The 19254-nt window shown below is 45.1% G+C and overlaps 2 protein-coding genes across 3 annotated transcripts in view; both read right to left on the bottom strand.

The window, feature by feature from the left end:
* The window catches only part of TBL1XR1 (TBL1X/Y related 1), a 150141-nt gene that overhangs the window by 77123 nt on the left and 53764 nt on the right, over nt 1-19254 (bottom strand). For both annotated transcript variants that reach the window (XM_069975165.1, XM_069975166.1), the window contains exon 2: nt 15769-15811. The gene's annotated coding sequence lies outside the window, so the exon portion shown is untranslated. The remainder of the gene's footprint in view (nt 1-15768; nt 15812-19254) is intronic.
* LOC138794885 (lamina-associated polypeptide 2, isoforms alpha/zeta-like) lies at nt 1431-2386 on the bottom strand. Its single transcript, XM_069973814.1, has 2 exons — nt 2225-2386; nt 1431-2129 (listed from the first exon to the last, which is right to left on the bottom strand). The coding sequence occupies exons 1-2, from the start codon at nt 2384-2386 to the stop codon at nt 1431-1433; spliced, it is 861 nt and encodes a 286-aa protein (XP_069829915.1).

Here is a 19254-nt window from a genome sequence, read left to right as displayed (position 1 = left end):
TTGTCTATCCCTTTTAGATGGAGTGCTGTGAGGGACAAGAAATGAGGTTCTGCCAGTCGGAATATGTGGTGAGATATCCTCATCAGTTCTGGGGATCTTGAGCCTCCTTGATGGTTGATATAGGCAACTGCTGAGGCATTGTCTGTCATTACCCTTACATTTCTGCCTTGTAGCTGGGGAAGGGCCTGAGCTAAAGATAGAAAAATGGCTCTTAATTCTCGTATATTCTGAGAGTCCTTTGCCTCTTCTGGAGTCCATAGTCCTTGTAGCAAGAGGGAGTCTAGGTGAGCTCCCCATCCCTGAGGACTGGCATCTGTTGTGACTGTAATTACGTCGTGTAGTTTCCATGGGAGACCCTTGTTGAGGTGTTCCTCCACCGTCCACCATAAAAGGGATCTCAGACTCTGTGGAGAAAGAAAAAAGGGGGAGTCTAGGGAATCCATAAGTCCATCCCATTCGGATAATATCTGGGCCTGAAAACGTCTAGAATGGTATTGAGCCCAAGGTACAGCTTGGATGGATGAGGTGAATAACCCTAAAAGGGACATAGCTGATCTGAAGGTAGTGAGAGGTTGGGAAATCAGATCCCTAGTTCTGGCCATAATCTGGGAGATCTTATTGTCTGGAAGAAAGGATCGTTGGGAGATAGAGTCCAGGTAGATGCCTAGGAATTTACATTTCTGCGATGGTATTTTATTGGACTTTTCATCATTTACTTCCCACCCCAAAGATGTGAAGATAGATTCTACACAGCGGATGTTATCTTCTAGAATGGTTGGAGAATTATTCACTAGGAGAAAATCATCCAAGTAGGGGATGATAATAATATCTTTCTCTCTGACATGGGCCATGACTTCCGCCATAATCTTAGTAAATACCCTAGGGGCCTGAGATATGCCAAAGGGCATGGCAGAATATTGAAAATGCTGAATATCCTTATCCATCTTAACAGCCACTCTTAGGAATCGCTGGTGATCTGGATGTATTGGGACATGGTAGTAAGCATCCCTAAGATCCAGAGTGGCCATGTAACAGTTCTCCGAGAGGTTCAGAATAGTAGAGGGTATTGATTCCATTCTGAACCTCTCGTAAGTAAGAACTCTATTAAGGGGTTTTAGGTTGATTATAGTTCTGAAAGAGCCATTTGGTTTCCTCACCAAAAATAAGGTAGAATAGAATCCTGCTGCTATCTGGTCTGAAGGGACCGGAACCAAAACTCTTTTACTTATTAATGAGTGGACTTCTGAGACTAAGGCAACTTGTTTCTCAGGATCAGAGGATAAGTCAGTACACACAAATCTATTCCCTGGGGAGGACGAAAAAGAGATCTTTAAACCAGATTTTATTGTCTCCAAAACAAAGGTGCTACCAGAAATGTTACACCAACTAGAGAAGTGAAAAGACAATCGCCCCCCCACAGGGACCTCGCGTCATTGTGAGGGTTTCTTGGTCTCGGTACTAGGAAAGAGGAACCCCTTCCCCTTCTTCGTAGGCCTCCAATCCCTTCTAGAAGTAGAGGATCCCCCTCTGGGCTTCCTACCTCGGCCCCTGAAAGATCTATTCTGCTGTTGCTGTTGAATGAGGGGAAATCCTTTCTTTCGGTCCGATGCTTTTTCCAAGACCACGTCTAGAGCGGAGCCGAAGAGGAATTTTCCTTCGCAAGGTACTCCACATAGTCTTGTCTTAGATGTTGTGTCTCCTTTCCATTCTTTGAGCCATAAAGTTCTTCGGGCAGAGTTGGACAATGCTGCAGAACGGGCTGAAAGCTTTAAAGCATCTGCTGAGGCTTCCGAAATGAAAGACACTGCATTTTCAATGGTACTAAAAGCAGTAGCAAAGTCTTGTTCAGGGTTACCCTCATAGACTTTGTCCTTCAGTTCAGACATCCAGATCTGTAGAGATCTGGCCACCGAGGTAGTGGCTATGAGAGGTTTAAAGGTCGCGGTGGAAGCTTCCCAATTTTTTCTAAGGTAAACCTCAGCCCTCTTGTCCATCGGGTCCTTCATAGTAGCCGAGTCCTCGAATGGAAGGGCATTTTTCTTAGAGATCTTAGCCACTGGAGGATCGATCATAGGGGCATTCTCCCAGTATTCTGCGTCTTCATGACTGAAAGGGTACTTTCTTTTATACTGTAGTGAAAAGAATATGAACATATATGTGTATAGTCAATCAATTTCTAAGTAAGAAAAAAACACCAGGAGTGAAGAAAACAACCCCCACTTACGGCTTGAGGTATGAAAAATTTTCGATCTGGTTTGGACCACTCATTTGATATGAGATGTTTAATGCTCTGGTGCACTGGAAACACGGGTCGTTTCTTAGGAGCTAGGCCTTCAAACATCCGGTCCTGCACCGATTTGAGTTGAGGGGTCTCTTCTATCTCCATTGTGCAGCGTACAGCTTTAACCAAGGAGTCTATGTATTCGACAGTCAGAAAAGGGGATGATGACTCCTCTCCTTCCTTCTCACCCTCAGAGGCTATCTCTCCAGGCTCATCAAGCACCGAACTCTGCTCCTGATCCTCCTCAATAGATGGAGGGAGGGGAGCTGGTCTACTAGGACCCGGTAATTCAACCAGCGAGGACTCAGTAGGAGCTGTTGAAGGTATAGCTATCGGAGCTGGAGGAGCCACAGTCTCAGAGGTTGTAGGGTTAGAGGGTAATGAGGCCTGAAAACAAGGTATATATAAAAAAATATTTTATGAAACAAAGGAAAATAATTCTTGGTAGGAACGAGAGCAACATCAAAGCACATACCCTAATCTCATGTCTGATCATGTCCCTTATGTTTCTCATGAAAGAAGGACCCTGATCTTCAAGAACACGGTTCATACATCCACCACATAACGCTTTATTATATGATGAGCTTAGGTGTTTTTTACAGATAGGGCAATCTCTACTCCTCTGTTTCTCCTTTTCCTTTCTAGCACTTTCTTCCTGCTGACATTTAAGGAATATATAACACACTTTAGCAAAGAGATATACACAAAAAACATCTCCAGGGGAAACCCCTCTTACCCCACATACCGAAGTGGATTCTGTCTGAGTGGTTCCCTTAGGATCAGCGCCCTGAGCTTCCATCTTTCCACAATTGGAAGTTCAGAAGTGTAGCAGCCAGTAGCGGCAGCAACCGAAGCAGAAGGGATATCAGCTGCTTAGTGCAGAGCACACTTCCTGGTGCTCTGCAGCTCCTTTAAATTTGGCGCCCAAAAACGCCGGAGACTGGCTGGCTCCGCCCCCCCGCCGCGGCGCTGATGCGGCACACCCTCCCACTGCTGGACGTAATCCCCCCTTGACAGGCCGCAGCCCGGACGCTGCCGAACACGGCCTGCAGATAGTCCCGCCTCCGGACTTCCCCCGGCCGCGTTATCAGTCCGCGCCCCTCCCCCGCCAGCGCGCACGCTACGGCCGGGAGGAGTAAGCAGACATAGCAGCAGCCGGCGTCCAGAGGGGCCAAGGGAGCAGCGGGGATCCTCTTCAGGAGGTGTCGGGGCGACCACCAGACTGGACTGCAGCTCAAGATGCCTTACGCAGCCCGGGAAGCCGGTGAGTGGGAATCTACACCGGGGATCCCCAGTCTCGTCTTCTTAGGTCCAGGAGTGAATCCTGAGTAATCCTGCCCTATGGGACAGGAAACAGTAACTGGTGCTGGTGGGGCGTTTTGCTTCTTTTATGGTCCAGTGGTCCTGTTTCCTGTCCAATAGGAGTAGGAGGTGGTCCTATCCAGGGGTGCCGTCATAGGGCGATGAGAGAAAATATGCAACAAATCTGCTGCGTATTTACGACCACTACTGCAAGGATTTTATTCATAGCGCAGATAACATTTGTCAGATCTCCCTGTGTTTGAATACCTTAAACTGGGACTGTAATTTCAACAAACTTCACACAGATCATAGTACAAGCAAATACAACAAACTTTAGGTCCCCACACACTTTATACTTTAGTCTGCCGCCACCCACCCACTCAACCCTTTTGCTCTGGGAGAGAGAAGCCGCAGCCAGAGTTCTCTGGCTGCAGCTAGACCCTCCCCTCTTCATAGAGAACACAGAAATGCTTCACTGCACCAAATATTACATTGTATGGGTTGATGGGAACTAGACAAGAGAGAGATTGAAAGTGTATAGCCACCTTTTGTGCAATATATCAGACAAAAACACTTTTGTCTCCTGTTAAAAAGCATTTTCCCTTTCCCCATCTCCCTTCTACAAACCAGCTCAGTCCTGTTCTGTCGCTAGTTCACTGATCAATTTACAAGCAAGTCTATGGGCGGGGAGGAGGGACATGAGAGGAGGACTGCCTGAATACATAGGCAGAGGCACAATGACAACACCTTTAAGAGTGTACTAGACCAGATGGGTTAAGGAAGCTTTTTGGGGTATTTACGATTCGTCACCTCGACCTAACTATTGATGCCCTAGTGCCATCATTTATTTTTTTTTAAAGCAACTCCGTACCCACAATCTGATCACCCCAAACCGCTTGTACCTTTGGATAGATGCTTTTAATCCAAGATCTGACCTGGGGGCCGTTCGGCAGGTGATGCAGTTATTGTCCTTAAAAAACAACAACAACTGGCAGCCCTGTGTCAAACTGCCGTGGCCTAGACTGTCTGTTCAATAGTCTTGCACACCCTCTCTATCCCTCCTCCCCACCCTCTTCATCATTAGGAATGCTCCAGGCAGATTGTCTTCTATTCATCACCTGTGTCAGCACAGCACATTGGCTGGATCGTTAAGGCACCTGTGCAATGCTCAGACAGGAGAAAATGTTCTAGGGGCATTCCTAATTATGAAGAGGGTGGGGAGGAGGGACGGAGGGGTGTCGCAACGCAAAGGCATGGGTACTCTATGCCAGTTTGACTCAGGGCTGCAAGTTTAAGGGTCTGTCCACAAGTACAGACTCGCAGCGTAAATCTTGCTGCGAGTCTGGCAGGTCCTGGCAGTTCCCTGTCACTACATAAACGCAGCTGCCTGAAAGACTGCTGCGAGTATGTAATTCTGCTGCCCCCTTAACCCCTTCGGCCCCCGCTCTGCTGCGTGTATACATTACCACTCCTTGCTGCACGGGGTCCCGGCGTACTGCTCTCCCGCCCAGCCAATCAGTGTGTTGCCCAGCCGCAGCCACGGACTGGCTGGGCGGGAGAGCAGTACGCCGGGACCCCGTGCAGCAAGGAGAGGTAATGTATACACACAGCAGAGCGGGAGCCGAAGGGGTTAAGGGGGCAGCAAAATTACATACTTGTATGTAGTGATAGGGAACTGCTAGGACCTGCCAGACTCGCAGCAAGATTTACACTGAGTCTGTATGTGTGGACAGACCCTTAAAGTTGTTTTTTAGGACAATAACTGCATCACCTGCCGAGCGGACCTCAGGACAGATCTTGGATTAAAAGCAGCTATCCGAAGGTAGAAGTGGTTTGGGAGGGACAGATTGTTGGTCCAGAGTCACTTTAAACAGGGTACAACTTTCATCCAAACCATGCACAAGAGTAGCACTCTGCTACTAAAAACTGTCCCCACCCTTTAAGTGGCAGGTGCAAGCTGTATATTGGCAGCTTTAATCCCTAGGTGCTGCAGTCAAAAGCCACTGTGGCTTCTAGACAGCTAGGGGCCAGCTGTCATGCTAATCTTTCCCTCTTACTCCCTACAATGCAATTGCATGGTACCTTTCATTTGTCATAGCAATTGAGGTCTGTAAGTGCATGATTGCCATACAAGGATTCCTATAACTCTCTTGCCATGGTAATATAACTGTACACTGTAATACACAGATATTAAAGGGGTTTTACAATTTAAACTTACTTATCCCCAACTGGGACAATACATTGAGGGGGGTCTGATCTCCAGATTGCCCCCAGCTCCTTTATTTTGAATGAAGCAAAAGGGTCAGTAAATGACCCGTGGCTCTATTCATTCCCTATGGGGCCACCGGAAAAAGCAGAGTTGCCGAGATTTTCTTTATATCCCCACATGGAAAGACTAATTACATACAGGAAATGCTTCTTCGTTGGCTGACTGGATTATATTTGTGTGGCCCATTCAATCTATTGTTGCCAGCCCACAGCTCTGTGTAAACAGGTGATGTGCATGCAACAATGATGTCAATTCAGCCAATCAGTGTATTGCGATGGGACAGCGCTCCGATTGGTGTCCAGTCAGTGACCTGGAGAAGCAAGCCAGAGCGCGATCAGGTAATGTATGAGCTTCTTCAAACGTCCAGCAGACAATTAGGTAATAAAGCAGTGGGGCTAAATTTTTAATCATGTTTAATTCGCTGCGAGAATGCAGCGGTCATTGGGAATAACTGTCGCATACCACAGCAGATTTTGCTGCAGAACTTGCAGCGTTAAATCTGCTGTGGATGCAGTACGTCAGCAGCGATAATCTGCTGCAAATGTAGCAATAATAAAACAATGAACAAAAATAAATTTTTATGTCACTTGACTGCCTCTTTTGAGCTGACCTTGTAATTTGCAGGGATAGTTATATATTGCAATTAAACGAGATCATATTAATAGCTTTTCGTAGAGATTTTTCATTTAACCCCTTATCCCTTTAAGGACCGGGGCAATTTTGATTTTTGCGATTTTGTTTTTTCCTCCTTGTGCATAAAAGGCCATAGCACTTGCATTTTTTCACCTAGAAACCCACATAAGCCCTTATATTTTGCGCCACTAATTGTACTTTGCAATGACAGGCTGAATTTTTGCATAAAGTACACTGCAAAAGCAGGAAAAAATTCAATGTGTGGTGAAATTGAAAAAAAACCCCACATTTTGTGTTTTTAGTGGATATGTGTTTTTACACCGTTCGCCCTGGGGTAAAACTGACTTGTTATATATGTTCCACAAGTCGTTACGATTAAAACGATATGTAACATGTATAACTTTTCTTGTATCTGATGGCCTGTAAAAAATTAAAACCATTGTTTACAAATATACGTTGCTTAAAATAGCTCCATTCCCAGGCTTATAGCTCTTTTATCCTTTGGTCTATGGGGCTGTGTCAGGTGTCATTTTTTGCGCCATGATGTTTACTTTCTATCGGTACCTTGATTGCGCATATACAACTTTTTGATCGCTTTTTATTAAATTTTTTCTGGATTTGATGCAACCAAAAATGCACAATTTTGCACTTTGGGATTTTTTTGAGCTTATGCCGTTTACCGTGCGAGATCAGTAATGTGATTAATTAATAGTTCGGGCGATTACGCACGTGGCGATAGCAAACATGTTTATTTATTTACTTTTATTTAAAACCTGGGAAAAGGGGGGTGATTCAAACTTTTATTAGGGGAGGGGGCTTTTTACTAATAACACTTTTTTTTTTTTTTTTTTACACATATACTAGAAGCCCCCCTGGGGGACTTCTAGTATATACACTCTGATCTCTCATTGAGATCTTAGCTGTATAGTTAAACAGCAAAGATCAATGAGATTAGCACTCGTTTGCTTTCGGCTGCTGCAGCCGAAAGCAAACAAGTGCAGAGCCGGAGTCAATGCCATCTTGGAGCGGACCCCGGCCTGCACCAGACACTGAGATCACTCCTCAGGGACAACATCCCGGAGGAGCGATCTCCGCCACTAGACACCAGGGAACGGCTGCATACGGTAATCGGATGCAGCTGTCAACTTTGACAGCTGCCTCCGATTACCTGATTAGCGGTCCCGGCGATCGGACAGTCCCCGATAATAGACGCGGTCCCGCTCTGGACACCTCTTGGGGACATATGACGTACGGGTACGTCATATGTCCCTAAGAGGTTAAACGGTTATCGCTTAAGGGGGAAGTTCAGCAAAAAAAAAAAAAAAAAAATTCTTTCAAATCAACTGGCGCTAGAAAGTGCCAGAGACTTGTAAATAACTTTTTCAAGTCTGGAGAGCAGGAGAGGTTTTGTATGGGCAGGTCTTGTCACAGACAGAGGTGGCAAGCATTATGTCAGACTGGAAAGAATACACCACTTCCTGCAGGACATACAGCAGCTGATAAAAATCTTAAGTGTTACAGTACTTAATAGAAGTAAATTACAAATCTCTGGCACCAGTTGATTTAACCCTTTAAGGACATGGCCCATTTTCGTTTTTACGTTTTCGGTTTTTCCTCCTTGTGTTTAAAAGGTCATAGCACTTGCATTTTTCCACCTAGAAACCCACATGACCCCTTATTTTTTGCGTCACTAATTGTACTTTGCAATTACAGGCTGAATTTTTGCATAAAGTACACTGCGAAACCAGAAAAAAATTCAAAGTGTGGTGAAATTGAAAAAAAAAAACGCATTTCTTTTATTTGGGGGAAATGTGTTTTTACGCCATTCGCCCTGGGGTAAAACTGACTTGTTATGCATGTTCCTCAAGTCGTTACGATTAAAACGATATATAACATGTATAACTTATATTGTATCTGATGGCCTGTAAAAAATTCAAACCGTTGTTAACCAATATACGTTCCTTAAAATCGCTCCATTCCCAGGCTTATAGTGCTTTTATCCTTTGGTCTATGGGGCTGTGCGAGGTGTCATTTTTTGCGCCATGATGTGATCTTTCTATCGGTACCTTGATTGCGCATATACGACTTTTTGATCGCTTTATATTACATTTTTTCTGGATTTGATGCGACCAAAAATGCGCAATTTTGCACTTTGGGATTTTTTGGCGCTGACGCAGTTTACCGTACGAGATCAGGAATGTGATTAATTAATAGTTCGGGCGATTACGCACGCGGCGATAGCAAACATGTTTATTTATTTATTTACTTTTATTTAAAACCTGGGAAAAGGGGGGTGATTCAGACTTTTATTAGGGGAGGGGGCTTTTTACTATTAACACTTTTTTTTTTTACACATATACTAGAAGCCCCCCTAGGGGACTTCTAGTATATACACTTGGATCTCTCATTGAGATCTCTGCAGCATAGATATGCTGCAGAGATCCATGAGATCGGCACTCGTTTGCTTTCGGCTGCTGCAGCCGGAAGTAAACGAGTGCCGAGCCGAGGACGGCGCCATCTTGGACGCCTCCCCGGCCGGCATCAGTAACGGAGATCGCTCCTCCGGGACAAGGTCCCGGAGGAGCGATCTCCCCCACTAGACCCCAGGGAAACGTTGCCTCCGATTAGCTAATTAGCGGGCACGGCGATCAGACCGTGCACGCTAATAGCAGCGGTCCCGGGCTACTCGCGGCACCCGGGATCGCGGCACTTCAAAGCGGGGCCGCCGCGCGGCCCCGCTTTGAAGTGCAAGTGAGGACATATGACGTACGCATACGTCCTATGTCCTTAAGAGGTTAAAATAATTTTTTAACCAACAAATCTGAACCACCAAAGGTCCTATGTCCCTAAGCATCAGGAATAATACACACTACCTATAAATGAACAATGCAGGACAGTATTCTAGATATATCAAAAGGTACTTTATTAATTACAAACAACAGAAATTAATTCATTTGTTTAAAAACACATGTTTAAAAAGGGAGCTGAAAACCATACAATACATACATCAGATGGTATACAGAGCAGAAAGAGAGATAATAAATACTATATACACTTATATATTAAACCATTAAACCTGGTTTAATATATAAGTGTATATAGTATTTATTATCTCTCTTTCTGCTCTGTATACCATCTGATGTATGTATTGTATGGTTTTCAGCTCCCTTTTTAAACATGTGTTTTTAAACAAATGAATTAATTTCTGTTGTTTGTAATTAATAAAGTACCTTTTGATATATCTAGAATACTGTCCTGCATTGTTCATTTATAGGTAGTGTGTAAAATAATTTTTTGTAGAACTATGCCTTTAAGTATGGGCTGTTAAATTATTTGTCATTTAATGTGATTGGCCGGTACCAACCACTGAACAACAGAACAGTACTTTAGAACACACAGGAAATTAATGTGGGAAAGTAATACAGTGGTCCCTCAACATACAATATTAATTGGTTCCAGGACGACCATTGTATGTTAAAATCATTGCATTTTGAGACCAAAATGAGAAAAGTGAAAATTTTAATGAAAATAAGCATTTAACTAATATGGATACAGCACGTCCTTACATACAACAGTCAGAAAGAGCTACAAGAGACTCTAAATTTCTTTCTTTGTAGTGGACTGGAGCATTTTCAGGTCCTGTACAGGTCACGCAGGGCCCCAGAGATGTAAAATATAGCCCCCTACCCTGCCTGGTGCCAAAAGGTACAACCTGGCACAGGTAAAGAGCAGTACAGGACATGTAGTATCACGCTGTTATGTAGAGAGGAGATACCAGACACACACACACACACAGCATTACAGGACATGTAGTAGGGCTGGGCGGTATACCGCAAAAATACCGATACCGTCACTGGCGTCGGTTAACCGACTTCAACTTGGCTAGGACGGTATTTGCGGTATTTTTGTGTCCCTGCGCCCGTCCTGTCAGAGCCCCCCCGCACACACACGAGCGGCCCGGCACTAGCGCTGGTATCAGCGGGAGGTGGAGGAGCAGCAGCAGGGTCCAAGTGAGAATGCTCTCCCCTTCCCCCTCCCCAAGCGACCGCCAGTCCGGTCCGCGCACCTGTCCGCCCTACCCACTCGTCCGGTCCGAAGCTCCGTCCCACCGCACCTGTCCTGCCAAAGCGCCCACCACCCGTCCGGTCCGGCGTCCCTGCACACTGAGGGGACTACAGGAAAGCCGCCGCCAAGTGCTGCTGTGATATGGCCGCGCCGGCCGGGTGTGGGGGCGATCGGATGGGACTGGTCCGGGAGGGGGGACCGGCATCAGTCCCGTCCGAGCACCCCCCCCCACACACACACACACACACACACACACACACACACCCGGCGAGCGTTGCACATGTTGTCCTGTGTGTGCAGGGACGCGGCCATGTCACAGCAGCACTTGGCGGCGGCTTTCCTGTAGTACAGTACAGGACTGTAACATAGGAGGAATAATGGGCTGCAGCAGGCAGGGTAAGTTATAGGAGACATTGCTGTGTGTGGCATCCTGCCTGCTGCAGCCCATTATTCCTCCTATGTTACAGTCCTGTACTGAGGGGACTACAGGTCCCAGCATACACCTCCCTGTGCTCCTTGTACAGTAATACACCCCTATATAGTCATACACCCCAATCCGTACCCCCCTGTATAGTCATACACCCCAATCCGTACCCCCCTGTATAGTCATACACCCCAATCCGTCCCCCCTGTATAGTAATACACCCCAATACACCCCCTGTATAGTCATACATCCCTATCCCTATGTGCCCCCCCCCTGTATAGTCATACATCCCTATCCCTATGTGCCCCCCCCTGTATAGTCATACATCCCGATCCCTATGTGCCCCCCTCTGTATAGTCATACACTCCTACCTCTATGTGCCCCGCCTGTATAGTCATACATCCCTATCCCTATGCCCCCCCCTGTATAGTCATACATCCCCTATCCCCCCTGTATAGTCATACATACCCTATCCCCCCCCTGTATAGTCATACATCCCCTATCCCCCCCTGTATAGTCATACATCCCCTATCCCCCCCCTGTATAGTCATACATCTCTATCCATATGCACTCCCATGTATAGACCCGTACCTCCATCCCTATGTACCTCCTGTATAGTAATACACCCCTAGCCACCACCCCCCTCCCACCCCCGTATAGTCATAAACAACAATCCCTATGTGACCCCCTGTGTATACACATCCTGTAGAGGCTGTATACCTGTATATACATGTCCAGGTCCCCTAATAATGACTAATAATAATGATAATAGACTAACCACGGGTTGCTGCTCAGTGAGTTCTTTTTTACTTTTTTTAATCGAAATGTTGTGGGTGTGGTGTGGGTGTGGTTTGCAAAAAGGGGCGTGTCATAATTATCGTTGAATTATCGTTACCGCGGCTACATGTGCGATAAACCGCGATATTGATTAAGGTCAATATCGCCCAGCCCTAACATGTAGTATACTGTACTGTAGAGAGTTAATACTAGACAGTCAACCAGTGCATGAACTTTACTAATTCTGGGATTTTACCAGTAAAATGACCAGTTTCAATCAGCATGTTTTTTTTTTTAACATGTTCCGCAGGTCTGGACTGTCTGTAGCATTGTATAGCATTGAGTTTGGTCTCAAGTTACGATGGTCTAGAAAGTAACATTGTATCTTGAGGCACCACTGTACCTACATTAGGTTCAAATTATTAAACCACGCTACTTTGGTGAGAAAGCCCTTTAACTATGGCTTGCCAAAATAAAATAAGTTAATAAACGTAAAGAAAAAAATCATTTTTTAAAAAAATTTCCAGCGTCAGTTTTAAATTACAGCCTTATTTTTGAGTTTGTCAGTTTTCATTCAGGGACTTTTCTTTTGGGGTAAATCATTCTTTAAAAAAAAAAAAAAAAGAAAATTGTTAACAACTATGGCCATTTTCCTCTACCATGTGTGCAGTGATGGCTGATTTCCCATAGGCTTAAATAGAGCACATTATTACTATGAAAAAACAGACAAACAACTTTTCAGAAATCAATAGTAAAAACAAATTATACATATATAAAAACCCTTTGTAATAGGTTTTATTAGGCAAAAGAGCTTCCTTCCCTACAAGAGCTTTTATTGTATTAACACAGTTGTTTCCCAGCCACCCCCCTCAAGTCTTATCGTGAGGTACTGTCCTTGATTTAGGAGGTTTGTATACTGGAAACCCGCATAAATGACCCCATTTCGGAAACTACACACCTTAAAGAATTAATCTAGGGGTATAATGAGCATTTTAACCCTACAGGGGCTGGAGGAAAGTATTCACCGTTAGGCTGTAAAAAAATGAAAAATTAAAATTTTCCAATAATATATACATTTCGATTAAAGTTTCTCATTTTCAAAAGGAACATGAGAGAAAAAGCACCCCAAAATTTGTAACACAGGTTCTCCTGAGTACAACGGTACCCCATATGTGGGCGTAAACCACTGTATGGGCACACAGCGGGGCTCAGAAGGAAGGGAGCGCCAATTAGCTTTTCCAATGCAGACTTTGCTGAAGAAGTTTCCGAGCGCCAGGTGCATTTGCAGTGCCCCTGTAGTGTCAGCAGAGAGAAAAAAAAAACAAAAGTCACCCCATTTTGGAAAATACACCACTCAAAGAGTTCATCTTGGGGTAGGATGAGCATTTTGACCCCACAGGTGTTAGAGGAAAGTATTCAATATTAGACAGTAAAAATTATAAACTCGAATTTTTCCAATAATATGTTCCTTTAGTTTGAAATTTCTCAATTTCACGAGGAACAAGAGAAAAAAAGTACCCCAAAATTTGTAACGCAGGTTCTCCTAAAGTAAAAAGGTACCTCATATGTGGGCATAAACCACTGCATGGGCACACAGCGGGGCTCAGAAAGAAAGGAGCGCCAATTAGCTTTTCCAATGCAGATTTTACTGAAGAAGTTTTTTGAGCTCCAGGTGTGTTTGCAGTGCCCCTGTAGCACCAGCGGAGTAAAATCTCGCCATATGTCACCCCATTTTGGAAAGTGCACCCCTCAAAGAATTCATTTTGGGGTGTGGTGAGCATTTTGACCCCACAGGCATAAGAGGAAAGTATTCAAAAGTAGACAGTAAAAATGAAAAACTCGAATTTTTCCAATAATATGTTCCTTTAGTTTGAAATTTCTCAATTTCATGAGGAACAAGAGAGAAAATTCACCCCAAAATCTGTAACACAGGTTCTGAGTACAATGGTACCCCATATGTGGGCATAAACCATTGTATGGGCACACAGCCGGGCTCAGAAGGGAAGGAGCGCCAATTAGCAATTTTAGGGCAGATTTTTCTGAAGAAGTTTCTGAGCGCCCCTGTAATGTCTACAGAATAGAACCCTCCCCCCCAAAAAAAGTCACCCCATTTTGGAAAGTGCACCCCTCAAAGAATTCATCTTGGGGTAGGATGAGCATTTTGGCCCCACAGGTATTAGAGAAAAGTATTCAAAATTGGTCAGTAAAAATGAAAAACTTAAATTTTTCCAATAATATGTTGGTTTAGTTTGAAATTTCTAAATTTCACAAGGAACAGAAGAAAAAATGTACCCCAAAATCTGTAACGCAGGTTCTCCTGAGTACAACGGTACCCCATATGTGGTTATAAACCACTGTATGGGCACACAGCCGGGCTCAGAAGGGAAGGAGCGCCAATTTGCTGGAGCAAAACCGCAGCTAGTAATAGTTATTAGAATAGCGCAGTTACTAAAATAAAATAAAAAAATGAGATTACAGGTAATGCGGGGTGGTTACGGGCAATCTGGCGTGGGTCACGGGCAATTTGGGGTGGTCAGAGGCGACGTGCGGTGGTCAGAGGCGACGTGCAGTGGTTGTGTGCAATCTGGGGGGTTACATGTAATCTGGCCTGATTACGGGAAACCTGGAGGGGTTTACAGACAATCTAGAATTGTTACAGATAGACTGAAGTGCTTATAGGTAATCTGGGGTGATTACGGACAATCTGGACGGGGTCACGGGCAACGTGCGGTGGTTACGGGCAATTTGGGATTAAACTGCAATTATTACTATAATAAAAAGTTGTGTGTTTTATTTTTTTGTATGTTTGTCACTTTTTGTACTTTATACATTCATTTTCACTGTATTACTATGATTACTGTGATATTTTCTATTAATAATTAATATGTGCCAGTGGCTTCTATTATATTCTGGCCCTCTCTCGTTTGGTGGACAAGTGATGTTTTCCAGGATGCCCTAGGGCTGCATCCAACTTCTACAGCCGCAAGGAATTAAACACCAAGCATTCAGGTTCAGAAACCGTTGCCGAACCCGAACAGTTTGATAGGTCTGCTCTAGCCATTAACTAATAAAGACATTTCCAGTAAAAAGAAAACCTTGAATTTCTTTTTTTAAAGTAAAACCAACACATCTAGTACTCCATGAGAATATAACATTCCCACATGATGCACAGATCAAGCTAAAAAATACAATACATTTGTTATTGTGCATTAAAGGGGTTATCCAGCGCTACAAAAACATGGCCACTTTCCCCGTACTGTTGTCTGCAGTTTGGGTGGGGTTTTAAAACTCATTTCCATTGAAGTAAATGGAGCTAAATTGCAAACCACACCTGAACTGGAGACAACAGTAGGGGGAAAAGTGGCCATGTTTTTGTAGCGCTGGATAACCCCTTAAGGGTGCCTTCACACCTACCGGATCCACAGAGGATCTCACTTCTGTAGATTCGAAGCGAGAACCGCTGCGGATCCGGTACCATTCTCCCCCATTATAGCACATATTCGCAGCGGGATGAACATCCCGCTGTGAATATGTGCTTTAACCCCTAGCTGTCCGCAGACCCGCCGCCGCATTAGCCCATCCTCGGCCGCATCCCCCATCTCCGGCCGCATCTGCAGCCCGCCGCCGAGAGCATAAAGTACCTGCTCGGCGGCGCGGCTGCAGTGAGGCTCCCGACTCCGGTCCCGCTAATGAGCCCTGCTCGGCAGCGGGCTGCAGGATGCGGCCGGGGATAGGGAATGCGGGCTGCTGGATGCAGCGGAGGATGGGAGGATGCGGCCGGAGATGGGTAATGCGGCAGAGGATGGGCTAATGCGGCGGGGCTGTGGACAGCTAGGGGTTAAAGCAAATATTCACAGCGGGATGTTAATCCCGCTGCGAATATGTGCTATCATAGGTGTGAATGGTACCGGATCCGCAGCGGTTCTCGCTTCGAATCCGCAGCAGTGAGATCCGCTGTGGATCCGGTAGGTGTGAAGGCACCCTTAAAATGTATATAGCAAAAAACATGGTCATTACCTCCTACAATGGTCCAAAGCAAGTGAGTGTAAAACCAGCAGGCCTGTGAAAACATAAGAGGAAGAATAACTTTTAGTTTAGAAGCACAAAGATTCATCAAATGTTTACTGAACATATATGTCCTATATGCAAGCACAATATCCGATTGTCATAACCTCACCATGCACAATTCCTTTTGGATGAAATTCCAGCAAAATAAGCCCCATGCCAAAAGTTATTTAAAAAGAGTTACTGCCACGAGTCCTCTGTACAAGTCCTAATCAGGAAACGTTTGCTTCAGCAACAAAATCTCTCCATGTGAACTAGGGAGAGCAAGTAGCAACTAATAGAGGCAGAGTTATATACTGGCCTCCGGAGTGTCTTCCCCAGAAGCCTGCATTCTCTGCTTGCTGGGCCCAACATGTCACAGAATCAGCTTTTAATACTCAGCTTGTATAGAAAGGCCACATCAAGCAAAGTCTGTGAGGTGTAAGGGTATGTCCACACTCCGGATTCCCGGCGGATCACCCACCGCGGATTCCGCAGCTCACCCCCGCTCGCATCTCCGCTGGTCCCATAGGATTCATTCTATGGTTTGGCAGATTCCAACGTCTGTCCGAAGAATGACTGGGTTTATTCTTCTGGCAGATGGCAGAATCTGCCAAACCATAGAATGAAGCCTATGGGACCAGCGGAGATGTGCGCGGCTACGAGAGGGGGCGAGCTAGGTGATCCGTCGGGATTTCATAGTGGGTCATACCCTTAAGGTCCTATTCCACCAACAGATCTGACGACAGATTATCTGCCAAAGATTTGAAGCCAAACCCAGGAGTGGATTTGAAAAGAGGAGAAATCCAGTCTTTCCTTTATGACCTGATCTCTGTTTATAGTCTGTTCCTGGGTTTGGCTTCAAACCTTTGGCAGATAATCTGTCGTCAGATCTGTTGGTGGAATAGGGCCTTTAGACTAGGTTCATGCTGCTGTTAGTTTATCGCATAATATTAAAAGTGAAAAAGACAGATGCAAGAATGGAAAACACGTTGTCAAATGTCATATTGCAGAATCCGTTTGCCATTGACTTACATTATATAAAATAGATTTAAACAAATCCATTTTTCTGGCTTAAAATTTGATTGACCACACCTTCCTGTATGTTAAAATTAAACATCCCAAAAAAAGTTAAACATAGAAGAAACTAGGGTAAAAAACAAACAAAAAAAACAGTGTGAGAAGGAGCAGAGACTGCAAGCTGCTTGTGACAGCACACAGGAGAGATAGATCAGTAGTACAAAGCTTCCTGGGCAAGGGTAAAGTGGCAGATTTAATAACTGGCAAACCTAACAGCTGCTGGATTTTGTTTAAAGGGGTTGTCCGGCGAAAAAAAATTATTCACAGAATAACACACATTACAAAGTTATACAACTTTGTAATGTATGTTATGTCTGTGAATGGCCCCCTTCCCCGTGTTTCCCCCCACCCACGCTAGACCCGGAAGTGTGGTGCATTATACTCACCGCATGTCGTGTCGTCCATGGTCTCCGATCGTCAGCAGTGACGTCTTCTTCGGGAGCTTGGCGGATCTTCCCGAGTGCCGGCCGCCCTCTGCAGCGTCATCCGAAGCTCAGCCGCGATTGGCTGAGCATAACTGTGCTCAGCCAATCGCGGCTGAGCGGCTGATGACGCGGCCACGTCATCAGCTGCTCAGCCGCGATTGGCTGAGCACAGTTATGCTCAGCCAATCGCGGCTGAGCTTCGGATGACGCTGCAGAGGGCGGCCGGCACTCGGGAAGATCCGCCAAGCTCCCGAAGAAGACGTCACTGCTGACGATCGGAGACCGTGGTCGGCACGCGACAGGTAATGTATAGCGCACCACACTTCCGGGTACACGGGTGGGGGTGGTGGGACACGGGGAAGGGGGCCATTCACAGACATAACATACATTACAAAGTTGTATAACTTTGTAATGTGTGTTATTCTGTGAATAATTTTTTTTCGCCGGACAACCCCTTTAAGCCCAGAGATTCACCTACATGCATGGCAGTGATTGTGCCCCCACAGCTAGGTCCTGATAGCTGTGTCCACCTTCTAGAGAGGTGGAATCAAATGCACCGGTCTTCTCTATATACTCCTTGTGACACAGCCCACTAAAACTACACATGCATCAGGTCTTACACTGTTGATAATCAGTTTGTTATTGCAAAATCTTCAATTGAAGGAACCACTCACACCATCCAAATACCAACCTGCTTGTATCCACATACAGTGAAGGCTTTGACCTAACAACTACACACTATGCTGTCCGCCATCTCCTAGATGCGCTCAGGTGCTTACCACCTCCCACTTGTCCTCTTCTGAGAAGAGATAACTTGCTGTTTCTTCTAAGCTGGATGGGCCCAGTTGCTGCCAAGGATTCCAAATGCCTCCTGTATGTCCTCCTCAATGCCAGATACCCAGCATGAACAGAGGAGAACAAAGAGGTGGGAAACAGGGTTACCAGGCCCATCCTATAGTGGGAGAACAGTACAGTGAGGAGTTAGTTATATCGAAGCCTGCACAATGTGTGAATACAAGCTGGATGTCCTTGGATCAGGTGGTGTGCAAATATCTACACGTCTAGCCAGATTGTTCAAGGACTTGTCGCTACACACTAGCAGACACGTATACAGAAGTAACTGAGTTTCACATAATATAGCATTTCTGCCTGCCCATAGGGCACCATCAGAGCTGCCGAAGCAGTAGAGTGCAGAAGACTAAAAAAAAAAAATGCACACTTAAGTTTAAAAAGTTTTTTTTTTTATCTATTATTAGGAAAATACAAGTGTATGCTATTAAAGGCTTACACACAAATCTTTGTGTCTTTAGCAAAAAGCAGCAGCTCAGAACTGGGGGAAGGAGACCGAAACGATAACAAGTGTGGAATGGACTATTCAAATCACCATGGGCAGCAATATTTCAAAAAATGTTTGAGAGGAATATCACTTTAAGGACTGCTGCATTCTGTGAATGGGTTTGTTCACATGGGTACACATTGTGATACCTTCAAAAAGGTATTCCGGCACACAAGTATAAAAAAGGTTTTTTAACAGTTAATATTACTCTGTACAGACTGGGAGACTTACTTTCCCCCCCCCCCCCCCCCGAATTTGCCACCTCAGACTTCTGACAATGGGTCTGATTTTTGTTGTCAGTAAAAGTATATTATATGTTGGTCTCAGCATGTAAGGAATGTTTATTAGAAAAACCCTTTAAATACAGAATTGAACACATACTGTACATAAATTATATCATATAATAATTGCAGGGGGAACCTAAAACTTATCCATTCCCGCATCGCTGCCTTTCTGCTCACAGACCACCGCAGGCCTTCTGGATCTCCTGCTCCAGCAATGTCGTAACCCGGGTATAGATTGCCTGCTCTGCCAGTCACTGACTTTGGGTGGGACACCACTGCTGTCAGTAACTGGCTGAGCAGGCAATCCATCAGCTGGGTCGGTTATTATTTCCTG

Source organism: Dendropsophus ebraccatus, chromosome 6 (assembly GCF_027789765.1).
Source record: "Dendropsophus ebraccatus isolate aDenEbr1 chromosome 6, aDenEbr1.pat, whole genome shotgun sequence".
In the NCBI taxonomy this organism is placed as follows: Eukaryota; Metazoa; Chordata; class Amphibia; order Anura; family Hylidae; genus Dendropsophus; species Dendropsophus ebraccatus.
Note: the sequence above shows the minus strand (reverse complement) of the source record. Positions and strands in the feature narration are given on the sequence as shown.

Coding starts and splice junctions, on each gene's coding strand:
- LOC138794885 (XM_069973814.1), bottom strand. CDS start 2,386: ATGGAGATAGAAGAGACCCCTCAACTCAAATCGGTGCAGGACCGGATG. Junction 2,130..2,224: donor AATTTTTCATACCTCAAGCC/GTAAGTGGGGGT, acceptor TTTTCACTACAG/TATAAAAGAAAGTACCCTTT.